Genomic DNA, 25,124 nt, shown 5'->3' with positions numbered 1-25,124 from the left:
GCGTTTGTTCTTCCTGACAATACATTACTAACATAAAAAGCCGGTTAGTCTCTTCTATATGATTACAGTTTGCGCGGGGGTCTTGCAGCGGCCCTTTTCGTGAACGAAAACAGCATTAGGAAGGTTGATGAAAAAATTCATGGCAACAAAAATGAGACCGCGCCAAAAAGTCACAATATCTCTGTGAAGTGGAACAGTGTGCATGTTAATCTAACGACCTTTACACAAGGTCGTGCTCAACGACTTAACCTATCAAGAAGCACTTTATATTTTGAAGCACGACCTGCATTTTTGCCCGTCCTAAGGGAAACAACGCACTCAACCATCACAACCAAAAAGCACTATAAGTATCGTTTATTTGCAGATTACCTGTTGGAATGAAATGAGTGCTAGAGTTTCTTTGAGTACATCGTCTTCTCTGATGAAATTCACTTTCGAATGAGGGGCTATGAGGGATTCAGATAAGGCCAGAGTGAGGGCCAAGCAGCGATTTCGTTCACAACGACCCACTGTGTGGTACGGTTCGTGGGACAAAAGTGTAACTGGACTTTCTTGTTTCGACGTAAATTATGGAACGACAGCAGTTCAACGAACGACGAACCCCATTATGCCATGTTGCAACGTTTTCTATGGATTGCAATGCGAATATTAGATGCGGGCAAACTTTGGTCTCAACAAGGTTGGGTAACTTGCCACACGGCACCGGAAACGATCAGTCTGCTTGAAATCGTGTATTCAAACCGGCTGATCTCGTTATATCGTAGTGGCATCTAGTGACCTTGGTCTATTTACTCTTCCCAGTTTGTCCTTGTACGGCTAGGTGATGGATAATGTGTACTAAACAATTCCGAATACAATTTGCAATCTCTGACGGTGAACTATACAGAGCCATAATGCAAAGTTACGCAAAACGAATCGAGTCATGGAAGCCGTTTCTACGGGAACATTTATTGACCTTGTTTCTTATATATAATGGGAATTATATCCGGGGACATAGAAAGAAACTATTGTTTCCATTGGTGGGAGGATTTTTTAGAATATAAGCCTTTGGCCCATCCTATAGCATACACTCTTTTAGCTTTTGAATCTAATGCTATAGTCTTTGTTTTCGAAAAAACACACCGACAAAAGTTCGTCAGCGCAAAGTCTTACGATCAAAACTGCCCCTGAAGCAGTGCCAGGTTATACCATGCGACAGGCCCAACTATTCCGGTCAGCGAGAAATTGCGATCATTGGATTCCCTCGTGGGTCGTTAGCTAGCGCATTAACGACTTTTAGTTTATGAGTTCTTTGCATGATTTAAGGCACAGGGAGACAAAAAGAATATCAAATTAATATAATACAACAATCATCATCTGAGGTCTGGGAATAGTGTTTATATATAATTAAGCAGCAAGTTGACAGACCCAGAAAGTTGTTGCATGTCCACCTTGGCCTGTACGATACTGTTGTGGTAAACGGTGGGTTTTAAAGCAACGAATAGCTTTTGGGACAATATCTGGGTTTTATGAGACCACTCGATGAGATTAACTTGTCAATTCCAGTCTATAGGACAACTGTTCAAAATCTCTGCTGGTTTTTCTTGCAGGCAATCTCAGTTTTCTTCGAAAACGTTCAACAATTCGACTCAAACATCAGCAAAGCTCCGTTACCGAAACATTTAAAAAAAAAAGCAGCTTTATTTAATAAATAAGAACTCTGTAATAAATAAGTTCACTCAAGTGACCGAATTTAGTTTCATTTTACCATTAAGCCTTGTATTGAATTTAGTTAATGTTAAATACGTGTGTAATAATAACAACAAACGAAGTTAATACAATGCACATAGGTGTTGCTTTATTTACTGTTAAGTCAAATTTTCTCTTTCTTCTTCTTACCTATCGTTATTCATGCTGCAAATTTGTTTCCTAAAATGTTTCTGATTGTTGTTACCATTAATGACATCGTATCTCTCGTTATTGACATTGATGTTTATACTATTGTAGCGAGACACAATTAGCTGTCGTTTATCTAGATGTGTTTTTTTTTTTTCTATATACTGTTTTATTGTGTTGACGACATAACTATTGTTGGCACTGATAAAAGACTAGCTCATCTATCTCTATGTATTTTCGAAACACTACCGCCACCTAGTGGTTGGTCGTTCGTTCTAGCTGACCATATCATCATCGGGGTCGTTGGGCCAAACAATATTGTATGAAAACGCTGAGCGTATGATGTGCCCATTTTCATCCGTCAATTTCAAATAAAACGATGACATGGCAGCGACTCTTCCATCTTCGTTTCAGTTTGTATTGCAAAATTCGGCTACAGTCAGACGATGGGTATTTCTACCTCGGCGTTCCATTGTTGTTATTATTATTATTATTATATACTTAGTCTATTATTGTTATTATTCATAGCCTGTGTGTCCGTCTCATTGTCAATGTTATTATTTTCATGATTATCTATATCATTATCCTTCGTATTGTAATTACTAATATTCGTATTAACGTTCGGTATGCGCGCAAACGGTTTCTCCTTTTATCGAGCGGCATTACCATCGGTATCCTAATTACTATATTGCCTTCAGTAATGACGTTATGCAAGCCTCTCATAGTGCGCTCAAAGAACCCTTTTTCGTGGGGGAACTACTTTTCAGTGGCGCCCCAACTTCTTCGCAGATATAATATATACATTAAAAACTTCTCAAGCAAAGCATCACCTACGTTACCATTTGTTGTTAGCATTGTCATCATCATCATTAGTTATCGTTATCTCTCTATGGTTTCCCTCGTGTTCATTTTGTCACCCCTAAATATCTGTGTCTCAATGCCATTGCTTCCTATTCATGTTGTTATAGCGTTGATTTTTACCGATAACTTTAGTCAGTGAGTCGTCTCTTATACCTTGGCAATAATCGTGGACTCTGTGCACCTTTTACAGCAGAACTTTATTGCATCGGCCTTCGCCGCTTTCTCCGTCCTTGCCAGTGATCTTGCTTTTGGTCTTCTGTGGTACGTCGTCATAGTAGATAGGTTATCTTCTCAAGATTAATAAATAAACGATGTCATAGATAACTATTATGAAAATGGTGATTAGCAATCTAACAATAAAGTTGCTAGATGAGAATCGTTAATATACTATATAGAGCGTAAATTGCTGGCATATGGCCCGTGGCCGACGGTATCACCAGCGTCGCCCCGCGAGCGGAGCTGACCTTGTTAGCGATATCGAATGAATCGCACGAACTTCTGGTAGTTCATCTATCGAAACGATGAGTATTGAAATTAGACAAATATTCTACTTAATTTCTAAATCAAGGCCACATTAGGTTGGTACACACTTCCATAGATCGTATGCACCCAGAAAGTGTAGCGTCATCGCAGGCCATGCTATTGCATAGAAAAAAAAACCAATACCAGAAAGGAGCGTCCTGAATTATACCAGACAGAGTGAAGCTGAGCTTTAAATACCGGTCTGTGATAGTCGATTGGTTTTCGTAACTAGCACCTAACGAAACCATTCGTCCAACGTCCAACTTTCAGGCAAATAGCTTTGTAAAAATTGCCTCCAAAAAGCCACTGGGCCAAGATCAGAAAAACAAAATGCCTACGCTGATTTTTTTCGTATAGGAAACATTGGAGAAGAACTAACGCACGCAATTAGAAAAGTAAGGCGAACGGATGACTAATGCTGACGGCCGATACGTATAGCATTTGTCTTAAACAGATCAACACGTTAGCAATATACTTGAATTTGTACCTAGCCAAACTGGTGTTATTTTGTTTTTGTTTATCGCTTTCGTTACTATTATTATTATCGATTTTCATCAATTTGCGATGAATACACCGCCGTCTATGTGCCAACTAGACAACCCGAGTAGGCGATTGATTGTTCTGGTTTATGTCAATAATAGGTAATTTTTAATAATGTCTTTCGAGCTAGTAATCGACATGGGCATTATATATTTCAGTTCAGACCACTTATTACTCTTCAGACTATAGCAGGCGTTCCGCTGGTTCGTTCAGGCTGACACTACTCTAGATCACCGAGCCTCTACTCTGACTTTAGGCAAACCGGCTCAACTATGGGAGCTTTTGATTGTGATGAGAGCTGTCGTCAGTCTCGATCATCGTCCACGTCGCTAAACTCCACTTTAAACCATTACTTTCGACTGTCCGTGCGTGCGTGCGTGTGTCTGTATGCATGTATGTTTACGCTTCGCATCATACGCAGGATCTCTGAAGTCTCTGTTTGTACAATTGAAAAGTAAGAAAAAATCTTTCGCAGCTTACTTATTTTCCACACACTTGGGTTATTTTTCGTTTATTTTTTGATTATACAAATTTGCTGTATATTTGTTTACCTGATCATCGTGCAGGCTCAAAGGCCACTAATCGTGTTCCGTCCAGAGACCCGGGATCGTACTGTTGCTTTTAGCTTCAGTCAGTTTTGAGCACTGGATTTGATGAGTTGTTATTTTTTTGATTCTTTTAACTAATGGTGCGGTCCAGCACACACGGGTCCGGAAAATTCAAGTGTAAACTGTCGTATGTGATACCTACTGTTATTTGTCATGATTAAATGTTATGTTCAGGTGTTTGCCATTGTCGTATGGACTTTAAATAATCAGTATTTGAAACGATTTGACGCCGCTTATTAGAAATAATTACTTTGCTATTATTCGTATAGATAATAATTATAATATGTTTTCATAGCATTTAGGATTTGTCATCGGAACATGGAACAATAGACGTTTGTCTATCGGCGTTACTACTAAAGTGAATGGTCCTAGTGGGTATACGAAATAGCGCATTCGTGCTTTTCTCTATTCACAGCTCAACTCATTCGGTTTATCTACGTTCCGCACGCGTTTTTCTTTCGTTGTTTCCATCCGCCCACGTTAACCTCCTTCCTCCTTATGACAACATTGACTGCAGGTGTTTATCTCAGAAGCAATCGAGAATTAGATTAAGCCCTCCTTTTCTGTTGATTTTTTGCTTTTTTTTTTTTTTTTTTTTTAGTATCTCTAATGTACATGTTTATGTATTTCGAAAAATATTTACGCTTCGTCTGACACTTGCATGTATATCCCTGTACAGTTTCCTCTAGGGGACAGTGGCTTTCTGCAATCGCATCAGTTTTCCGCCATGTCTTTCATATGCCATTTCACGCTGTTTCAGAGCTACGCTACTAGCAAGCGGCGTTTAGATCAGAAATGATAATAATGATTATGCATTATATACCTATTTGTATTGTGTATTTATAGGTGCATGTCGTATGGGTAATACATACTACGTGAACATGTGGGTAAACGATACTCCTCCTAGCAATTGTCGTTGGGTGATTCATTCATTGTGATAATGTCTTCCTGCTTGCCTCTTATCTGTCTGTATGAATCATTGTATTATTGCTTATTGCATTGTATGATGAAGTTGAGCGTGCCGGTTCTACGATGCGCCCCCCCCCTCGGATACGTCCAATCTAGTCCGTCCCTAGACATCTGTCAGGCTGATTGAACTAAATAGAACTGTTTGGTCCGTCGAGACAAACGATTATATTTGACGCTAGCTGGAGACCTTACAAATGTATGAAAGCTTATCGCAACGGGCTCATTATGTTAATGCCAAACGCACAGACTCGTCCAGGATTTTCGATTTACGTAATTTCTCCTACGTTGAAACACTTTACATCCATATCGATTTTTTTAGGGTCACTCGATGCTCTACAACCGTGTCGTTAATTCGGCCATTGATCAACAGGGATCTGAGCCGTCGGCCAGCCACGATTCGAAAAATTCAGGCGAATTACACGCGCGGTGGTAGGCGGGTTAATTGACTGAAAAATAGTTCAAAGTAGGAAAATTAGCTTGAATAGCTTGAGAAGTATAAGCCTTCCTTACTTCTATATAAGTTATAAGGCCAAAATACTTAAATGAACCCATTTTCCCGCGTTGAATTTTTGTCTCTGAATCAATGGTCCAGATAGCGGACCCACTCTGGATGCCGGACTGGCAGTTATCGCCTTCCTATCATAGAGTGTTCTCTAGGTACTTGAGGCCATAGCGTACAAAGCCATTCATTTATTTCGAACGGCCTGTTTTACTATGGCGCTTCAATTTTGAAGAAGGTAGCTTTCAGCAAAATCGTATTATCCATCTTGAGAAAGAAAGAAAGAAAACGGTAAATATGCCTAGTTTGCTGGGCATTTCGTTTGCGAGAGCCACTAGCTTAGCTTGTGGCCCGTCGTGCAAGCGCAAGGAGCGTTGTTGCTCATAACAATGGCAACGTACTTCTGATACGCGTCTGGGCGAAATATGGATTCTCGGAATTGTCAGTTTTCTAATCTTCTTTTAGTTCGTTTCGAAACGTGATTCGCTGATATCTCCCAGTGCCGTCTGTGAAGAATGTTTACGAACGTAAGTTTAAACGGTTACAGTTCGATCTCTCTCGATAGTCTTTTAAAAACCTAATTATTGATATATTTTTTGTGAGTTCTCCCTTTGGCTCCAATAATCGTCCGGTGACGACGGGTCATTACAGGATACCGATGACCCTTAATATTGCGCACGGAACTATTACTTAATTACTGCTTTCGAGCATTTGCAAACATATTACATAAAAAGAATAAACAGGTATCTGTATTTAAAATAAAAATACAATATCACTCTATGAGAGAGAAGTCAGGGGTAAATTAAACGCGTACTTCCTGCATCGAATGCTGCACGCTACGGTCGCCGAATCGTAATCGAAATAAGCGAGCAGATATATGAATGATCGAAGAGTTCCGATTTTTCCCTTCAATATCCTTTCAAATATCATGACTTCAGCATTGTATATCTATTTAACATGTTTTTGATTGGGTGCGTTATTTTCGTAGCGTTAGGAATTATTGAAGAAACAACGAAGAATACCACATGATCATTATAGACACCCCTATATTATCAAACTATTCTAATTATTGCGACGACGCTACAAGTTTCGTCGCGTTCTACCGCTATGTTTTCCTTGCCGTTCTTCTATCTCCGAATCTATATTTCTCTCTTGATATATTTTGACGCTGTATATCGAAAACGATGAATAGGGCGGTAAAAAAAAAACGTTTTCGGCTGTATTTTCCTTGGAGTGTATGTGGGTATTTATATAGTGAGTATTATAACGTGCGCCCGCTAGAGTCATTGGGGGAGTGATACTGGCATCGAATAAGGTTCAAACAATTGAAAAGTCTATCGACGTTATAGCTGACGAAGGTAATCTATGTGTGTGCATCTTTTCCAGAGCCAACTTATGGATGTTAGAATAACTTATGGTCGCAATAGTGCTAACCATGCGCTTGTAACAGTTGTACAACCACTACTAATATTGTAGCAACTGTATTAACACAGCAGTAATTATATTTCATCGAAATCGAGGCATTTTCGTTTTCGTCTTTCTTCAGGAATTAACAAATATATCAGAAGTCCATTGTGTTGCGGCGAACGATTCTCAAGAGAACCATTCTATTTCTCTTTGTTTAACTGGACTCCTGTTGCCAAGCTTTTAGCAGTTCGTACGTCCGCCGCCTCCAGGCGGTCAACCAGGCTCGAGTAAAGGGACAAATAGCTATAGATATGAGTATTAGTTTCAGTACTATGTGACCAACATCTCGTCTTCATTCCCTCTCTTGTTTTCTGTTCAGTGATGTTGTATATGTACGTATGTACGAACAGGCCCATTGCGAATAAAACCATCCGGCCATCATCGGGATACACGTCTCGTGGCACGAGAAATGTGGAAGCGATTTACATACGTTACGTGATACACGTAATTATTACTTGTAGCGTATAATAGCACATGCACGACAGATCTGCGCTCTCCGAGTCGTTCTGTTCACGTATGAATTGCTTATTGGCGTTGATTTCTTGTTTTCTGATCCTCTTTCCTGTTCTACTGACGGGATTCTTTGCTTGCTGCCCCGGAGTCTAAGACAGTATTTGGTTCAGACATGTCGCATTGTTTCAATAGTTCCAGCTCATGTATTCGGCGCCTAAGGTTCATCATCGTGATTTAGTATGAATCTTACTGCTTCAAAGCAATAACTGTAAAGCAGCTACAAGCTCGAAACAAAGCGGTTTTATCCATTCTTGTCGATCCTCGACAATCCAACATTAACGATAAACGGTCCATCTCCCGAACTACGTACCTCGTGTAAAAGGATAATGTGTCCATATCTGATTTTGTTTTTCTTCTTCGTGATTTTTTTTTTCATTGCGGTGAGGAATTAGATGTGAAGTGTTACATATGCGTACAGACAAAACTGGGTATGCCTGTGCAAGCTTCGTTAGCACCCACTGTAAACCTAGTCTGGACCTATTCTGTTTAGCTGCTTAGGACGATGCGCGCTTAAAGGAGACATTTTATGACAGAGTTATTCTCTAGCTTTCGTGCACTCAATAACAAAGTGTACTTGGACAGCGAACATCTTAACGCAGCTCAATGTGGACCACAGCTGGAAAGCAGATGCCCGATACTGGCTAGTTCAAAAGCGAGTAATTTTCTTTCAACGAACGCAGGCGACAAAAATGATCATCAATATTAATTTTACTGTTATCTTTTTTCTTTCAATTATGTGCTGTCGGAAGCCTCTGTTCAGAACCCGGTCGGGTAAAACTGCAATGCTGCATCGGATCGATCTTGGATCTTATGTACGTCAACTATAATGTATGTTTATCATTTCTTAAATTCGTGTACGCGTCTACGGGCATTTTACGGTTTTTGTAGAGTAGTGAATATAAGCTATAACTATAGCGAGAAATTGTTCGTGATGACAATGATCAGTCGAACGACTTTGTCGCCATATTTTGTGAGTTATAACAGTCTTTTATGGTCTTGAAAACTGTGCTCGTGGTACTACGGTGGATTTTACAATTAGCAGTTGTGTATTGCCGTTTCTCTTACGATGAGACGCCCATTTTAAAATATCTGTCTTAATAGTACAGGTGATCAGTGTTGTGTTTTTACTTAGTGTAGGGGAAGTAGTACATCGATTGTTGGAGATCGAAGGTCCAGGAGGAAGCCCGAAGCTCGATCATCTCTAGGATGCTTTTGCGCATCTGCTGGTTATTAGCTGAAATCGGGCCAAGGAACGACTCACGCATCTGCACGACCAGATTGTTCATCCTGAAAGGTAGATTATTACAGAAACGTAGAAATAGCATACCGCAATGAATTAGCCTCTGTAGGCTTGAGTGTTTGCGTACGGAGGTTGTGAAAAATGGCCGAATACACGGATATTTAAGATTTGCCGGTAGTCACCTCAGATATCGGTTGCGTGTTTACTTAGCATAATCTAAACCAGTCAAAATGTTCGACTGTAGATTGCCAAATCAGTTAACCTGCTACAGCCTCCTGTTTTTTAAGCGCGTATAGTGTCAATAATTTTCTTCTAAAGACGTTATGAATAGAAAATAATGTGAAACTGATAGTTTTCCATAGGAGGCTAGTCCGTCTTTAAAAGTAGTAATCTTTTTCAAGGTCGTATCTAAATTCTTATTCTTCTGTCACTGATTGTTCCTCGACGATCAGCACATACTTTGAGCGAATAAACTCGTCTAAAATAATGAAATGTTGCATCTTGATAATATTTTAGTGATCTAACAACATTATAGAATATTTCCTACTGCCACTGGCTCGAAGAAAAATATCTGAAAGTAAAAAAAAAAAAGGTGAATACAAGATCTGAAACCTTAATGGTCTCCTTATATTATTGGTATCAAACACTGGTTCTCCGTAGAAGTCTAGTAAAATCTTACGTGTGCCTTATGAGGCCCATAGTTTGGTATGTGTCAAAAGGCACTCAACTATTTGTACCTTCAAACAGCTTGGGCAGAAGCAAAGACAAACCACTCATGTGGTATTAGAACATTTTTACGAGACGTAGGCCCGTATAGTTTCTGAGGAAGAGGCTTCTGCTTATCGCGTACACCATTAGCATGTATCTGCAAGCAATTCGTAGCAGAATTTTGTGTTCTGAATTTTCTGCAGATACAGCGCAACAGAACACTACAGAGGACTACTTTAGGCACAGTCGATAGATGGATGAGATTAAAGCGATAACGAGTAACAAACCACTTGATCCTTCTCACTCACATCATCTAACGGCTTTCAATTATAATTACTATTTATTGCCAATGTAGTTAATATAAGAAAAGCAAACTAGGTTACTGTATACCGGAACTACTATTGATGATTATTGACAGAATAATATTGATGGGCATTGACAGATTGATAATTTTTCGATTCGTCGAATGCCGACTCGAGCCGCTGAGATACATGGCAATCGCTGCTTAGCTGAGGCCACTCAAAGCTCACGGGACTCATTTTTCTCTCCGTGGCCTGCCCACGACGCAGCTCTCATTAACCTAGCTTCTTCAGTTTCATATACGTAATGCCTTATTAGGCCATTAATTTTATTCGCCAGGTTCTGAAAACCAAATTAGCGACATCTAGTATAGATTTCGATGCGTCCAGCCCGAATGATAGCAGCTGTTTAGCGAATCGCTCTGTACTGTTCGACGCGATCTGTCATGCTTAGGTAGATCCTACGGATTCAGAGGAGCGAGTTACGCCCAATAGTATTTCGGGATGGTGCCACATCAGATGGATATCTACGGCTCTACTAGGCTTTATCGATTCTATCATCTAGTCCTGCGATGCTTGAATGAATTCGTTTCAATTCTCGATCTAATATTTACTTCCAGATATTTGAGAGAAAAACGAAGCTCCTTTGTGTGCCTGCAGCGTTGGATAGTGTCCTGACGAACAAATGACTTAAACATTCTTGTCAAAAATAGGAAACCGAGTCTCCACGAGAGTTCTACTATTTAGTTGACTTTTGGGCATTATATCGGCAAGTTGACTCGTTCCCGTAGACGTAAAATATCCTGAATTGAGTTAGAGATTTACGTACCTAAGCGGAGCGTCAGTGTCGATTTGTTTTCCGACAACAGATAATACGGTGCGAAGACATTCGAGCTCGGTGGGATTCTTGAGGGAGGCCGGTTTCAACAGCAGTTCAAGGCAGTCGTACAGGAGCGTGCACAGCGTCACCGCCCTGCAACGTAAGAGATCACATGATGATGACCAAGGCCGCATTCGAAGGCAGCGGCAAGGGTACTGCTTTCTAACGTCGCAGAAAAACACAGTATACTAAGGGAATTTCGCGGCAGTACGAAGCCTAGGACCTCACACTACATCATTGCAAAAAGTATCTATTGAAAGAAATTGTATTGTTTTCGTTCTTGCCGTTCACGTCTAGCGGCTGTAATTATCCAAGATAATTGTACACGAAACATACTGTATACACACACGTACAAATACTTTATTTCGTTCTACTATATCGTTCAGGTCGGCTCAAAACGAAACTTTGATCACTCGGTCCAAATTTATATGAGAAAAGTTGTTATATCTCTGTGAACTAAATGAGATACTAATGGTTAAACTCAGTGATTTTTGCTTTCTACAGCGCGATGTATTATTTACTCAAAGTTATCCAAGTAGACCTTTATCGACTAGTCTCTAATTATCGAATAATTGAGCTCTTTTAATGAACGTTTTCTTTGAGTTCCCGTTTTCACATATTCTGCTGGGCCTTCCCTTAATAAGGTCTTCAATAAACATAAAAATACCACCACCAGCTGGCTATCTGTATCTCTGTCGTCTCTCTTGAATTCGAGTGAGCCACTAGCAATATTTGTCCGCACCATTTCGTCTATCACCAGTTGGTCGAGTGGCAGAAAATGGAAATCCCCCTATCAGTGATGCCCTAGCTTCTACACACAGATTGGGGACCCTCTGTGTGCACACGGCGATCCAAATTATCGGACGATAATCATGTTGATGACGGGCGCACATCTAATTCTTCTAGCTCATTTGGTTGCGGCTCATGTTTATGTCTCCTCTAACGTTACCTGCCTGTTTCCGCAATTTTTCACTGCCTTTCACTATAGTTCGGAGCAGTGTGTTTGATCCATGTTTTTTGTCTATCCTATTTTTTCTTACCCATGCAATGAGGTGCCCGGAGGATCTTCATTTTGAGAACAGATCTGGGAGTAAACAGCCAGTCGGCTGACCACCTTGTCGCATTAGAAGAGCAATTTAGCAGGTACAGACCATTGCTGTTAATCTGGATGCAAGGTGATACCTAACCTGGCCGACATGGGGTCAACGGTGCCCTGTTTTCTTCGCCTCAAACACTGAGCGACACCGATAGTCAACGCTGCTTAATGACTGGAATGGCAGTTGAGGCCGGAAAGGAAAGCGATCTGCCACTGAGCTGAAAATTAGCTAAATTTGGCCTTTTGCCAGTGCCGAGAGGCGCCCGTTAACTCATTCCCTTCACCAACCTTTTTATAACACACACTGCTGTCACTGGCGTTTGCTTTGTATCCTGCGTAGCTTCCTACTAAAAAAAGGCCAATGCAGATAAAATAGCGGCAAAGACGGCAGTCGTTTGATAAAGAAGAACAGGCCTTTGTCTTCTTCCTTACTGCTTCCTCCACGCCCAGCACTGAACCTAATTGGTGTAAAGGTGTTCGTTTTCTCACTTTCTTTTGCTGTTCCAAGCCTTTAACTGCACACAGACAATAGCGTAGGACTAACCATACAGAAAAGCGATAAAACCTCGTATGTAGCAACTGTTAACGACCACATACACCTAATTGTTTCTAAGCGGTGGTCAAGGTTATGAACTTTAACTGAACAACAATTGGTACTGAAGAAGTAAACAGTAGGACACAGGTTAACCAATGACCTTGGGGTGATGAGTCGTTGCGGCCTGAGGCGATAGTAAAGTTCGGCGACGAACGTCACGTAAGCTGTCCATCGCTTTGACACGGCGGAGCCTTCCTGTGGAGACCTCAGGAGCTTGTCCCTCTCGGTATACCATTCACGGCAGCTGTTCAACAAGCTCTCTAAGAACGTGTCACCCTTCTCTTTCTATAACCAGCACAAACACAAAGGTAGATTCGTTTTTAGATCACGCAAGACTATTAACAATAACAACATGTCACATAAACAATTACCATCCTCTTTGTTTTTGGTAACAACATCGCGAAGATGCTATTGTAATCAGAATATACATAGGTAAGAAAAACTCCGCAAAGAGACCAAAGTAATAGTGATGACGTCATCTAGTAACGTTAACAGTGCCATTAGGCCATATAGATACGAGATAAGTTGATAAGTTCAAGAGCAGAAAGTTTCATTTCTAATAAAAAAAAAAAAGACAAGGTAGGATTTTTGTTTTTCAGTATTCTATAACATATTCGCGGTGCGCAAATGTTTCTCTTCGCAGAAGCATTACACACGGATATATGCACGTGTCTTCGTAAAATTTCGGGTGCAACAAGACGTATCTATCAAACAACAACAAGTTGACAAGTGTGAAATTCAGACGTCGAATATCAAAGAAGCCTTGTTGCTTTGTAACGTTAGCGGTAGCTTCGTGCTGGTTGTAGTAATAGTAATACTGGTGCTGTTGAGCTAACATGGCTGTAACTTTTCCTCTAGGCACACTGCAACAAAGTTACACGCCGCGTTCCCCATTCCGTCCCGCGCGTTAAGTACTGAAGTCTCGTTTTCTATGATAGTTTTAATAGTGATACTTTATAATATCTCTCGGATAAGGTCTCTACACGCATGCCTGCAGGCGCGTTAGCCTGCCCAGCTTCAAAAGCAAGTCGGCCAAGAGCATAGCATCAACATGCTTTTCCAAGGCGGCTAGAGGAGCCGTGCCCCGAGTCCAATTTCAGGAATGGCTGCTACGAGGCATACGGCCAGCAGAAATACGGAAATGTAAGAATTCGGTGTAAGACGTCACGCTAGGCAACCTATTATAATAAGCTTCCTCTGAGCCTTCGTTCTCCAACAGGAAGCGAGGCAACGGCACGCGCGTACAGAAAGGTAGTGGTTACATGCGATAGTTGTCATCGCTGTTGCAGTAAAAGTACGAGAGCGAGAGAGTGGGTCACAGATCGCGTGATCTTCACTTGCGATATAGAGCATAAACGTACAGCGTACTTCAGTGGAGAATTGCATGGAAAGAACTACTGACCTCGATTATAGAAAGGCAAAGCTGAGCGGAGGGCCCCGCGTGCTGGATTCCCTCAGTCGCCTTACTGCAGATCGTCCGTACAACCTCCATGATTTGCATGATGTTTAGAAGGTTTGGGTCTGAAAACGTCATCATACATAAATAAAAACGGTTACTGTATAGTAGTTAACTACGGCAATTTCTTTTTGCTCAAGTTCGCTTAGTCGATCTGAGATAATAAGTCCGACGACAGAAGGGTAAAACTCCCGATGGGGTATCACTCGGCAACTGGTATCACGATTTATGCTGATCAGCTAGTGTAGAGGTTATCAAGTACGCTAATTCCGGTGATCTTCAACTTAACACTCGAGACATTGCTGTCACAAATGCAGATCCTAGATAGGTATGGTAAGTTTTAAGGGATCTGCAAGATACTCTTGGATACCTGAATATTACACGCTGGCATCGGTTGTGTCAGCATTTCTACTTTTTTTTTTTAGTAGAAAGGACAAAACGGACACTAGTTTGATAGTACGTACTAATTTGAACATCATACTTTTAAGTAGTAGCTTTCAAACTATGCAGTCGTTATGTAGTACGTAATATGTGCATATATTCAAGCGGAATGATACCAAACGTACATGTTAGCTTTAATGCATATCTATCCATCATACGCTCGTTTCTAGGCTGAATATTCTACAGAACTCAGTGTTGCACCGTTCTAGGATAGCAAATCATAGCTGATACGCCCGCGCAAGATCCTGAAAGATATGCCGTTTTTCAAATATATAGAAAAATCTACCATTACGGCTACGTAACCTGAACACTACAGCAAAATGTCAGGAGGTAGCAGCCGTTGCAACAGATCAAGAGGTAAACTAAGCAAGTTCTGTAGCGCAATTTTTCTTAAACTATTTCGTTACAAAGTGCCTCGCGGTCTACACTGTCGTTGAGTCAATCCAACTAACAAGGCACGGTTGAAAAAAGTACAATTGTAGCATAACATTAGGGATGGTATGGTTTCACTTTGTCTCCATGAGTCCACTTTAGTTATGGCTATCATAAAGAATCCTCGATCATGAAGCTTGTGGCCAGATCCTTAGTGTGCCCCGTCCCATTTCGTCGTATACGCGAATACATATGACAGTGTATAGTTCTGCATATACCAAGTCGTTCATGTATAAAACGTGATATACGTAATTCCAACTCTTTGAACTTTTTTTTATATATTTTGCTTTTTCTCATTTTCAGTCGAAGTATGCACCATTATTATTTATGGCCTTCTGCCTTTTGGAGGATGACTATTTGTCCCAGTGACTTAAATGTCTAAAGTACAAGAATCTTTGAGGTTTTAAAAAACGATTCCGATATCATTCTGAGATGTTTATAATTTTTTCTATTAGGAACTTTTCCAGATTTAAAAAATGGTAATCTGTTAGAACAGGGTCAGGCAAGTTTTTTGAAGTGTGAACTTGAACTTTGTCCTGCAATAATACCTCTGTTCATTCATTTTGGATACTTAACGCGGACTTTTTTCATCGACTGCTTTAAGCGTAGACGGTATACTTCGGTATAGTTACAATCGACGAAGCAGGACTTATGAAGCTATAGTGAATAGCATTGCATTAGACTACCGAGACACTATACACCTCAGCAGCTATACAGGGTGCTTCAGGGTGATACCCCGCTTGTTTAGTTGTAAAAGATCAGCTTTCCATCATAAGTAATGATTCATGGATTGCAGGAATAGGGCATCGTCGTAACGCGGAAGCAAGGAGAAGCAAGCGCTTCCAGGTATATCTTTTAATTCTTTTTCAAACTGTAGCATATATTTTTCTTGCTAGTTTGGCTTATATGAACAAGTGTAATATTTCAACGCAGACCAAAGCTAAATAATGACAACCGTACTCGTTGAGATGGATTAACTTTTACCGTAGCCCTTAGCTTTTCATTGTTGACACTCGCAGGAGATCTTCCACAAGACTCTCTTTCGAGGTCGATATTGTTTTCAACCAACGAGTCACGGTGTTTTTCGTAGTCGAACTTCCGCATCAAATGCAAGATTTGTCGGGCCAGCTCTCTCCGTCGTTGTCGTTTCATATCGGTAAACCACTTATATCCTAGGATTGATTCTCCATGGTTCACTACAACTCGCCTGCCCAAAGCCCGAGTGACGATGTCCGAATAAACCGAGATTCAAAGAGTGCATCCCGAATGCAAAAAAAAAAAAAAAAAAGATGTGCACCATTGCAAAGTAGCGCAATTTTCATAGATGTCACATTAACGTTTGTCACGTTTCCATATAATCCAACGATGGTAACGGAACCCGTGGCGACTGTAAATCGGCCGCCCTGACTTTTACCAAATAACATATGAAATATGAACTCAGCTATAGAGCACACGGCAAATAACATTGACGGTCACAGCCTCAGTGCGTAAATGACATTAATCAATATGTCATGACACACACAGTGTCATTCGTAAATATGAAAAAAAAAAAAAATTAATAGCTACGCTTCGGCCCCTCGCAGAAGAACGCCTGCGAGGGCGTTCAGGGTTGGGTCATTTGGCCTTTGTGGGTAGATAACCTGATTTGTTTACGAATCGTATTCAGTTTGTCAGTTTTTGTTTGGTTTGATCGTGCACTAACCGTTGAGCGCTTTCTTGACAAGAGGGTCGTTGAGCGCGGCGCTTGAGTGTCCGTTTTCGTCCTGTGCCTGGATGGCCTGGCTAAGCTGTTGCTGCAGTTGCGTCTGTTGCTGTTGTAGCTGTTGAGCGGCAGATCCCTGTGAGCCGCCATGATGGTTCGAATGGCTGTTGCCCCCGCCGCTCCCTCCGCAACTGCCACCGCCGCCGCCGTAGTGGCCTCCGCCGTGGCTACCGCTGCTGCTACTGCTGCCATTCTGGCTGCTCTGAGCTGCAAAGCTCTTCGACCTCTTTAGAGAGTTAGCGCTCCCGCCGCTCTTTGAAGGGGAGAAGTGCACCGTCTTACCGGTCGACCCGCTATGGCCGTTGTGCGAGTTGTGTGAACCGTGCGAGTTATGGGCAGTTACAGTGGGCGCGCCAACCGTTACCGCTCCAACGGCGACCGACGCTCCGTGGGGGGAGGGGTAGTGGCCACCCGTCGTGGCCACCCCATGATGAATATGGCTGCCTTGATCACCTCCACCACCACCACCACCCCCGGCCCCCCCGCTCGCTGAAACAGCAGCAACTGCGACAGGTTAGCTTGTTAGTTTAATTTACTTTAATACTGTAATCATTATCCAACATACACAAACACGAATGTAAGCATGCAACTTTACCTAGAACGACCGTTACGGGCAAACTAGCTCTGTAGTGCTTAAGTTAGGTGCCTTTAAAAAAAAAAGCTGAACAGCTGGAATGGGTAAGTATGTGCAGCTCGTTTGCAGCGTTCGCAGTTGCGTGCAGCAACGTACGACCGCAGTGTCCTAGATGGAATAAATTATGGCTTCTAGCGCCGCGTGGAGCTCCTAACCTGAGTTTGGTACTGTACTCTCTGGTAGACAATGATAATTATATCACATATTCGCAGTTATCGTAAACTTCTAAAAAAACTAAGGCTATACAATATCCGTTGATTTGTCAGTTAAAGTATTTAAAAATACATTTGCTAAGTCTTGCCCGACTACCTCTTACGCAAACACCGTTTAATAACTGCTGCGTTAATTGCAGCTCATGTGAAGCTACTAGGATATACGCGCACTTTCCTATACAGGCGCCCTTGAAAGAGATAACTGAAGAGCTGTCGACGTAAATCGGGATATTCCAATGTTTTGACGTTAATCACTTCACGCCTTACAATCTGTATACGACCACAAAGGCCCCTGTATAGTTTTGCAAATATAAGGTCAGCTGATACAAGCTGTATGCGGACTCTGCCCAATGTTGTGTTGATAACACTGTTGCATAAAGCAGCTATAACGTCCAGAAAAATAAGCTCTGTTTATACGAGTTATGGCCGCCAGTAGAAACAACTATCCATCGTATTTTCCTAGTTCTCTTGTTGGGCTTGCCCTTTTTTACATTTGCTTCTGCTCACTAACGCTATGCACAACTCACGGTGCCTGTCTTTATTCGGAGCGTTGGGATACACTAAAATGAAGACAAAATTTCGATTAGAATTCGCTTGAAGAGACTCAGCTAGCATTTTCCCTTCTCTTGCTCGCAGACTTCGTCAGAGGCAGGAATACCAAATATACCAGTACGGCTTGCAGCACGTGCACTGGTTTTCTTCCTCCTGCTGGTGCTTCATGTAGTGTTGAACGCGGTCACATAAGTAATAACGTTGACTAATGTTTGCCAACAAACGGAAGGTATACAATGATCCGTGAGGAAACAGATAAGATGGGGATCACTTTTGTGGTGGTCGCAATTTAAATTCGATAAGGTCTTCTACAGTCGAAAACCACATCATAAAAGATTCGACACTTCAGTATGTTCAGTGACTCTCTCGCTGGGTAACACGGGTACGCTCGAGTTTGACATGGCATACTGAGCGAATAGTAGTAAGACTAGCAGCAGATGTCCCAAAATGGGCATATGTATACAGATGAAAATTAAAAGAGAATAGATTGAAGCCATATCAGCTCGGAATACAGTTATTGTGTATGATCCTCTAAAAGTAGCTATTAGAGAAGATCCATTGAAATTTCTCTGCTTGGGTAAGGAAGCACCCACAAAACTCCACTCAAGCCATGTAAGTATCGGAAAAATACTAACGGTCACTGTCTCGTTATTTTGGTAGACCATTAGCTCATGTTTCAGAGTTTCTCAATGTTAGTTTCAATCAGCTAACGAACTCAATTAATAATCATACTGTTTTGTTTGAAGACAAAACAGATTTTAGAAAAAGGGCAAATGAAGGTTCATATAGAGCGCTCGAGTAGACACAAAAAACAATACTTGATTGATAATGGTCGTACAATAAAACCGTACAAGTGTTACTTCTTTTTTAAGCAAACAATTTTGGCAAACCTAATGGGATGGAAAGTTTCATTCAGCATTATGAGAGCGTTATTTAGTAAAAGGTGGCGGATAAAGACCCTCGAACGCAGAGCGTTGTCAGTCTTTGCAAGCGAGCAACTTCAGTCAGAGATCGTGTTCTGATAGGTTGTATTTGAGAATAGTGGAACTGAATTGCTGCTGCTAAGCCCCCCTCATAGCTATGAACGTGGCCGTTACAGGCTTGGATAACTAACGGAGACGGTACAGGTCCCAAGAGTGCAGTTAAAACGGGCTTAGAATAGAACTACACGACAAAGCGGCAGACTTGTAATAATGCAAGCGGACTCTATATCGTTTCCCGTTCAATTACGTTCTACTGTGTTTGCTGTTACTAGTACCGCTGCTAATATGAGAAGCGAATAATTAAGCTAGCTCGCCCATAAATGCCAACAAACAGCGACGTTCGATATGGTCTAGATCGAATGCTTCGTAAAAAAAAAAGGCAAGCTTGAGTTAACGAAAGAAACCTAAGGAGCAATTACACATTATGCCGTCTGTAAGTATGCGTGTTGAGGGTAAGGTCCAACTACCACAAGCCGCGTGCCTCAGAGATGGAGCTCAAGTTCGTTTATAATACTTTACTCGGACGTATGAAGTCGTATGAACTTTTTTACCATGTACGCTAGAACTAACTCTACATAAAAGTATCATAAGTAACTTCCGCCTGAAACCTACCACCTGCGGATGTCGTGCTGAGCCTGATCATTAATCTATTTTCGATGATAAAAGGGCCTCATGAGTAATCAGACTTTCTTAAGACCCTTAGTATGTGGGAAATCTTATTCCACATCTAATATTTATCACTATCATTCTTGCTATTATTGGCCGCTTGGAGTGTATATCAAGAGCATATGTGGTGTTGCATCCTTATGCACCACATGGCGCACTCTGTCACGTTATCTTTACTAACCATATATTAGAAATGAACACATTTCAAACAGTTAGTTGTACGTCGTCTGTATATGCTACAAGGAAGTTATCCTTTAAGATCGCTGGCTTCAGACTCTGTTCACACTTATATTGGAACTATTGTCCAGTTTCAGGGTACGAAATGGCTTTAGATGTTTACCCAAACAGCGTAAAAACGAATGATAATTTCATTATCACTTTCGTTTTGGATCATACTACGATCCACAACAACAAAATCCCAGACTTTCACAGTACTATCAATCGTCATAGGATAAATTTTCGATATATTTTAACCTTTGGTCGACAATGAACGGACATAGTTGTCTGACAGGTTGATTTCTAAAGGGGAGGAAGAAGAACGCCAGACATAGACAGCACGAACCGCCGACATACATGCACGTAAGCCGCCAAAAAGCTGACGATGATGACTACTACCGCTGGATGAGTCCGAGGCGGTTGTAAGTATAATCAGATGCTATACTGCTAGCAAAAAATAAGTCGGTATCGGCGATACAATTGGCTGTCGTTACCTTCGAAGAAGTGAGATTGCACTAAAAAAGCCCATGAGTGGTCAATGCCTTTGCTCAATCTCACCTTTACTACAGAAGCTGAACTTACGCTTGCTTTGTAAGAATAAGAGCCGCAACAACAACTAAGTACTTACTTTCGAATATGATATATAATAATTTCGGTTATTCTATCCATGTGTGTATTTTTTGATATGGAAACATTTTACCTATTCTGAAAATATGATAACGACAGGTGTGTTTACGACTGATGGTGGATAGGTGAACACAAATCCTGTAGATGAGTCCAGTGCCCGGGGACAATTTTTGTTTGCTAGAACAGCAAATAGCAAAAAAACTTTAACAAACGATATTGATTAAGACGTTGTGTCTCCAAGTAACTGCACGAACGGATGCAGCCTTGTAGATTTTTTCCCTACGAAGCAGAAAGTCAGAGCCTCTAGCTGTTGCTCGAAACACTGAAACAACTTATGCACCTTGATTTCTGTGTTGGCTAGATATCTTATGCCTTTTTGAGGTACTCATGAAAAGTACATGCATTATCATGCTGCAAACAAATTTAACTAAATAAATATACAAAAAAAAAAACTCCGTCTGTTCGGAGCGGCTTGCACCAGACTTATTTAAACAGTAAGTCTTGAAATAACATAGAGACGATGAAGTATGCAATCATGAATATTAGGCTCAAACGCTTAAGGTTACACCCAAGGTCGAGCTACAGGCGCGGCCAGGAACGGAACCTGTCATTTGCCTTGCCTCGTCGGGCAAGAGCAAACTGTTGCTTTCTAGTAATCGTAGCATCTCAACGATTACAAACAGCCAAAAAAAGTAAAGAAGCATTGAGTGGAGAACTGTCCAGGCTGTAGTATTTTCGTTTTCTGCTGAGCACTTTGGCGTCAGGGGAATAACTACAGCCTATGGGCTGATGCTTTGCTGGGAAGTAGAGCTAAGTTGGGGCATTGTTTTGTCTGCGTGTACCATGTCACGCCCGAAAAAACTGACACTCTGACTGGTTATGTTCCACCACTAGTCAGAGTATACGCTTCGCCAGAGATCTCCTCTAGTCAGCCAGCCTCTTTTCCTTTTCACGCGATATTGAATTGAGCAATTTTTCTTTTGCGTCATAACCCTTCACATCCGATTCCCGCATGCATCCCTGTCGTCCTATAGTGCCACCACTTTCTGCGTGTCTCTTCCAAAAGCGGATCGATAGGTTTAAAGGGGCCGCTGACCAAACGTGCCCTTGTAAGCAAACATACACACCACTCTGGCCATAATTAATGGCCTGCTGTGTCTCACTTCAAATTGGAGAAGCCCTTCGTATAGCTGAGGTGCGGAACGCTTATTTGGTTCAAAAATCATTCTAAACGTGTCTCGTGTTAGGGTATCTTCTTGCGAACACATAAGTTAGACCATTTGAGATTCTTACGTAGAGGTCATTGGAATTATAACGGGATAGGAAAGTAAGTTCTCATGTAAAAAAGTACGGACAGATAGAATAGGCATGAATCCTTGTACAATGGAAAAAGGGAGCAATATAAAACGCACGAAAATAGATAGAACGGACGGGTTGTCAACTCCGCAATATGCAACCCCACCTAGGGAAACGCACTTTTGACAAAAATAGCGTCAGAATCTAACCTCAGCAGTCCCTCATAGGTCAGTAACTACGCAGAAGTAAACTCAGATCGCGCTCGCGTACTGAACAAATTTCAAAAGAGCGGTACGACTACATGAAGAAGCAGACGCCAATAGCAGGACTCGTTAAGCCCTTATACACAACAGCTAAACCACTACTTATCCAGAATAAGAGCACATAACAACACGTTCTCCATTGCAAATGACATTTTTTACTTTCTAGATGTACCACTGTGAACGGTGACCGAATACCTGCTTTGTGCTTGAATTCTCAGGCGTGACTGTTGGTCAGAATGCATTAAGCGTATGCAATTGCCACTGCCACAATCTCTCTTGTTTTTGGGGTCGTTTCGTGACATTTTTGCGCAGCGAAAGACAGCTACACAGTTTTTGCTGTGAGGCACATTTTATTGGGCTTGGTACGCTTGGAACAGCCGTACAAATTTGACAATATTATATAAGAACGTATGAATCAGACACAGCTATTGATGTTTCCAATAATCATTGCGGACCGTTGGAAGCAAATTGGCGCGCTTTCGAAAAGGATGAGCTCCACAATAACCTGCTCAATCGGTAACGCAGTTACTGACATGTGGCTATCCTATGCACCACCAGCTGGGCATCCATAGTGGCCTGATAGTCCTGAGAGAGATTCCTTGGGCCTGCTCGAATTTAGATACATATATATAGGCATACAAGCAGACCGTAGTAGGTAAACTGTAAAAGGTGGCGCAAAGCTTGAACTAAATTACGCACAAATTGAATGGTTTTCCTGCTCGCATTTTAGAAAATAAACTAACTGAACGCTTGCAGCATGTTAAAACTAAATTGGGCCAGCTCCGTGTTAAATAAATAAATAGATAAATAAATAGATTTAAGCACCATGAGAGGAAACGAAAGAGTTATAAAAGAAGATACTAAGCAAGATGATGTTACTGAACCGGGCTGCAATCAAAACACATTGTGCAATGTTCACTGAAAAAGGTGATCATTCTATGAACGCGTAGGGTAGCGGCGAAGGCACCTAGCCATCGCCATTTAACTCCGAAGCTGCCGGCAAGGTCAAAATTGACCAGTGGCCTGATCCTGCGAAGCTTTCGTTGCCACCCGATATTTCTGGGACAATCAATTATTTTGGATTAAAGATATTAAAATCAGCATGCTATGATAGATGGGTTAAATCCTTCACGCTAGGACTAGCTAAGTAGTTTGAAAGTAAACCTTCCAACAATTGTAGTAATAAAATTTTACTTTTCGAATAAGATTTCTAGGAAGTCTGTGTGCGTGCATGCGTGCGTGCGTGCGTGCGTGCGTGGCTGTGCACTCGGTCATGCATTTTGGATGGCAAAAGAAAAAGAAGAAGAATATGACAAAACAAACAAGAATCACTTGAATGATCTCAGCGGAGTAGCAATGGTAATGGCATCTGCTGAAACCTAGGTTTTTATTATTACTAACTACAACACCGTTGCATCTATCTGTAGTATTCAGTTCCAGGCATATAAGGTATGTGCATGCTTTTGTTCCTTAGCTGTAATGGCAAAAAAAAAAGACACGAGCCGTCGTCCTAAACACTGGGTGTCGCTATTCTACGGGAAAGTTAAAGCCAATGGGCAAATGAGGCCACCAGTTTACGTAACCTATAATTGCAGATTTATGTCTGCTTTCCAAGTATCCATGCTTTCTGCGGGTTCGTAAGAAATGGTAGGCTATTGAAGGACACTTGCGGAATGCTGCTTAAAAGTAACATTAGAAGAAGCAAATGTTTCGCAAAAATTAGGACTGTCTTATTATTAGGGCTATTAGGAACGCGGCTACTTAGGTCAGTGTGACCTACTTATTCAGGTAGCTCAATATGAATCTCTGAGGTTTTATATACAGCGAAGCATCGATATATCCTACCTAGTTCCTCTAGATAAAATCGTTTCGTCTTTTTTTTTTATAATTTTATAAATTCGTCAAATATATACTACAATAATAATAATTACTATTAAGCAGTGAATAAAAGTGGCACTTAGTAACGTAATTCATCGGATATAGTATAGAATTTTTTCTGCTACTGAAAAATCTAATTGGCCGAAAAAGAAAACAAGTGACTAGTAGATTTATTAGTGTATTTATTAAAGGTTAAAAATAGTTAGTACCTTGGTCAGCGAGATACGCAGTAACGGCATCCACGTACGATTGGGTTAAAGTGGCCGCGGCTGCCTGCGGAAGAATCTTGCTGATATTCGACGCGTCTAGCCGAACGCCTGTGACGCAATTGAATTCAATCATCATACCGCCATCACCAAGTACACCAATAGGATGACGGTGTCACAAAAATCACACATTAAGGATAAACAATAGTTAATCAATGAATTGTTAGCCGTTATGATTCGTTCGAATCCTTATATTTAAACTCAACCACCTGCGGCTTATTATATAATGAAGACCCTGTATTACTGATTGCACTCATGGAAACTGTTTGGACTATTTGGCTCAGTGAGAGACCTATCAACAAACACTTTGTCGCATTGCCGATGATAAGTAACTAGGAAACTGTTTATTTTTTCTTCTACCACCACCAGCATTGTTTAAGACTTCACTTGATGTCAAGCTCGAAAGCTTCTGTTCGGTGATCATAATTACTACAATATCGAGGTCGAAGGAAATGATAAAACATTCCAAGATATACATCATGTAATACAGCAGTTCACCGAAGAAACACCGTGTACAGCATACGGGCAGACAATGGGCTACGAAATAATCGGTTAGGATCCGGAGCTCTGCACTCAACGGAAACAAATATTGAAAGATGAACGGTTTTCCCGAATAGCAGAGAAAGCTAACTAAATTAACGATACTAATTTTTTTTCCCTTTTGCTGAGATAGTGGTGAAGACAAAACGGACAGCTTGTTCCCCTATTGGCTTGTAACATGCTTCAGAGAAATGCAGCAACTGATTTAGCTTCCATCTGTTTCTAGTG

General features: G+C 41.2%; 1 protein-coding gene across 11 annotated transcripts in view; it reads right to left on the bottom strand.

Moving 5' to 3' along the window:
• Positions 1–1,811: 1,811 nt before the first annotated feature.
• The window catches only part of LOC111250646 (uncharacterized), a 112,054-nt gene continuing 88,741 nt past the window's right edge, over positions 1,812–25,124 (bottom strand). For 7 of the 11 annotated variants that reach the window (XM_086989767.1, XM_086989769.1, XM_086989768.1 and 4 more), the window contains 7 exons: positions 24,300–24,407; positions 16,704–17,267; positions 14,075–14,193; positions 12,773–12,957; positions 10,931–11,074; positions 8,983–9,141; positions 1,812–5,821 (listed from right to left, as the gene is read on the bottom strand). In XM_086989767.1, coding sequence (XP_086845893.1) covers positions 5,791–5,821; positions 8,983–9,141; positions 10,931–11,074; positions 12,773–12,957; positions 14,075–14,193; positions 16,704–17,267; positions 24,300–24,407 — 1,310 coding nt within the window. In that variant the 3' untranslated portion in view covers positions 1,812–5,790. The remainder of the gene's footprint in view (positions 5,822–8,982; positions 9,142–10,930; positions 11,075–12,772; positions 12,958–14,074; positions 14,194–16,703; positions 17,268–24,299; positions 24,408–25,124) is intronic. The other 4 variants (XM_022806144.2, XM_086989770.1, XM_086989776.1 and 1 more) reach the window with 4 other exon arrangements.

Source organism: Varroa destructor, unplaced genomic scaffold (assembly GCF_002443255.2).
Source record: "Varroa destructor unplaced genomic scaffold, Vdes_3.0 BEIS01000005.1, whole genome shotgun sequence".
Lineage (NCBI taxonomy): Eukaryota > Metazoa > Arthropoda > Arachnida > Mesostigmata > Varroidae > Varroa > Varroa destructor.
This window is presented reverse-complemented; position numbering and strand designations above follow the sequence as displayed.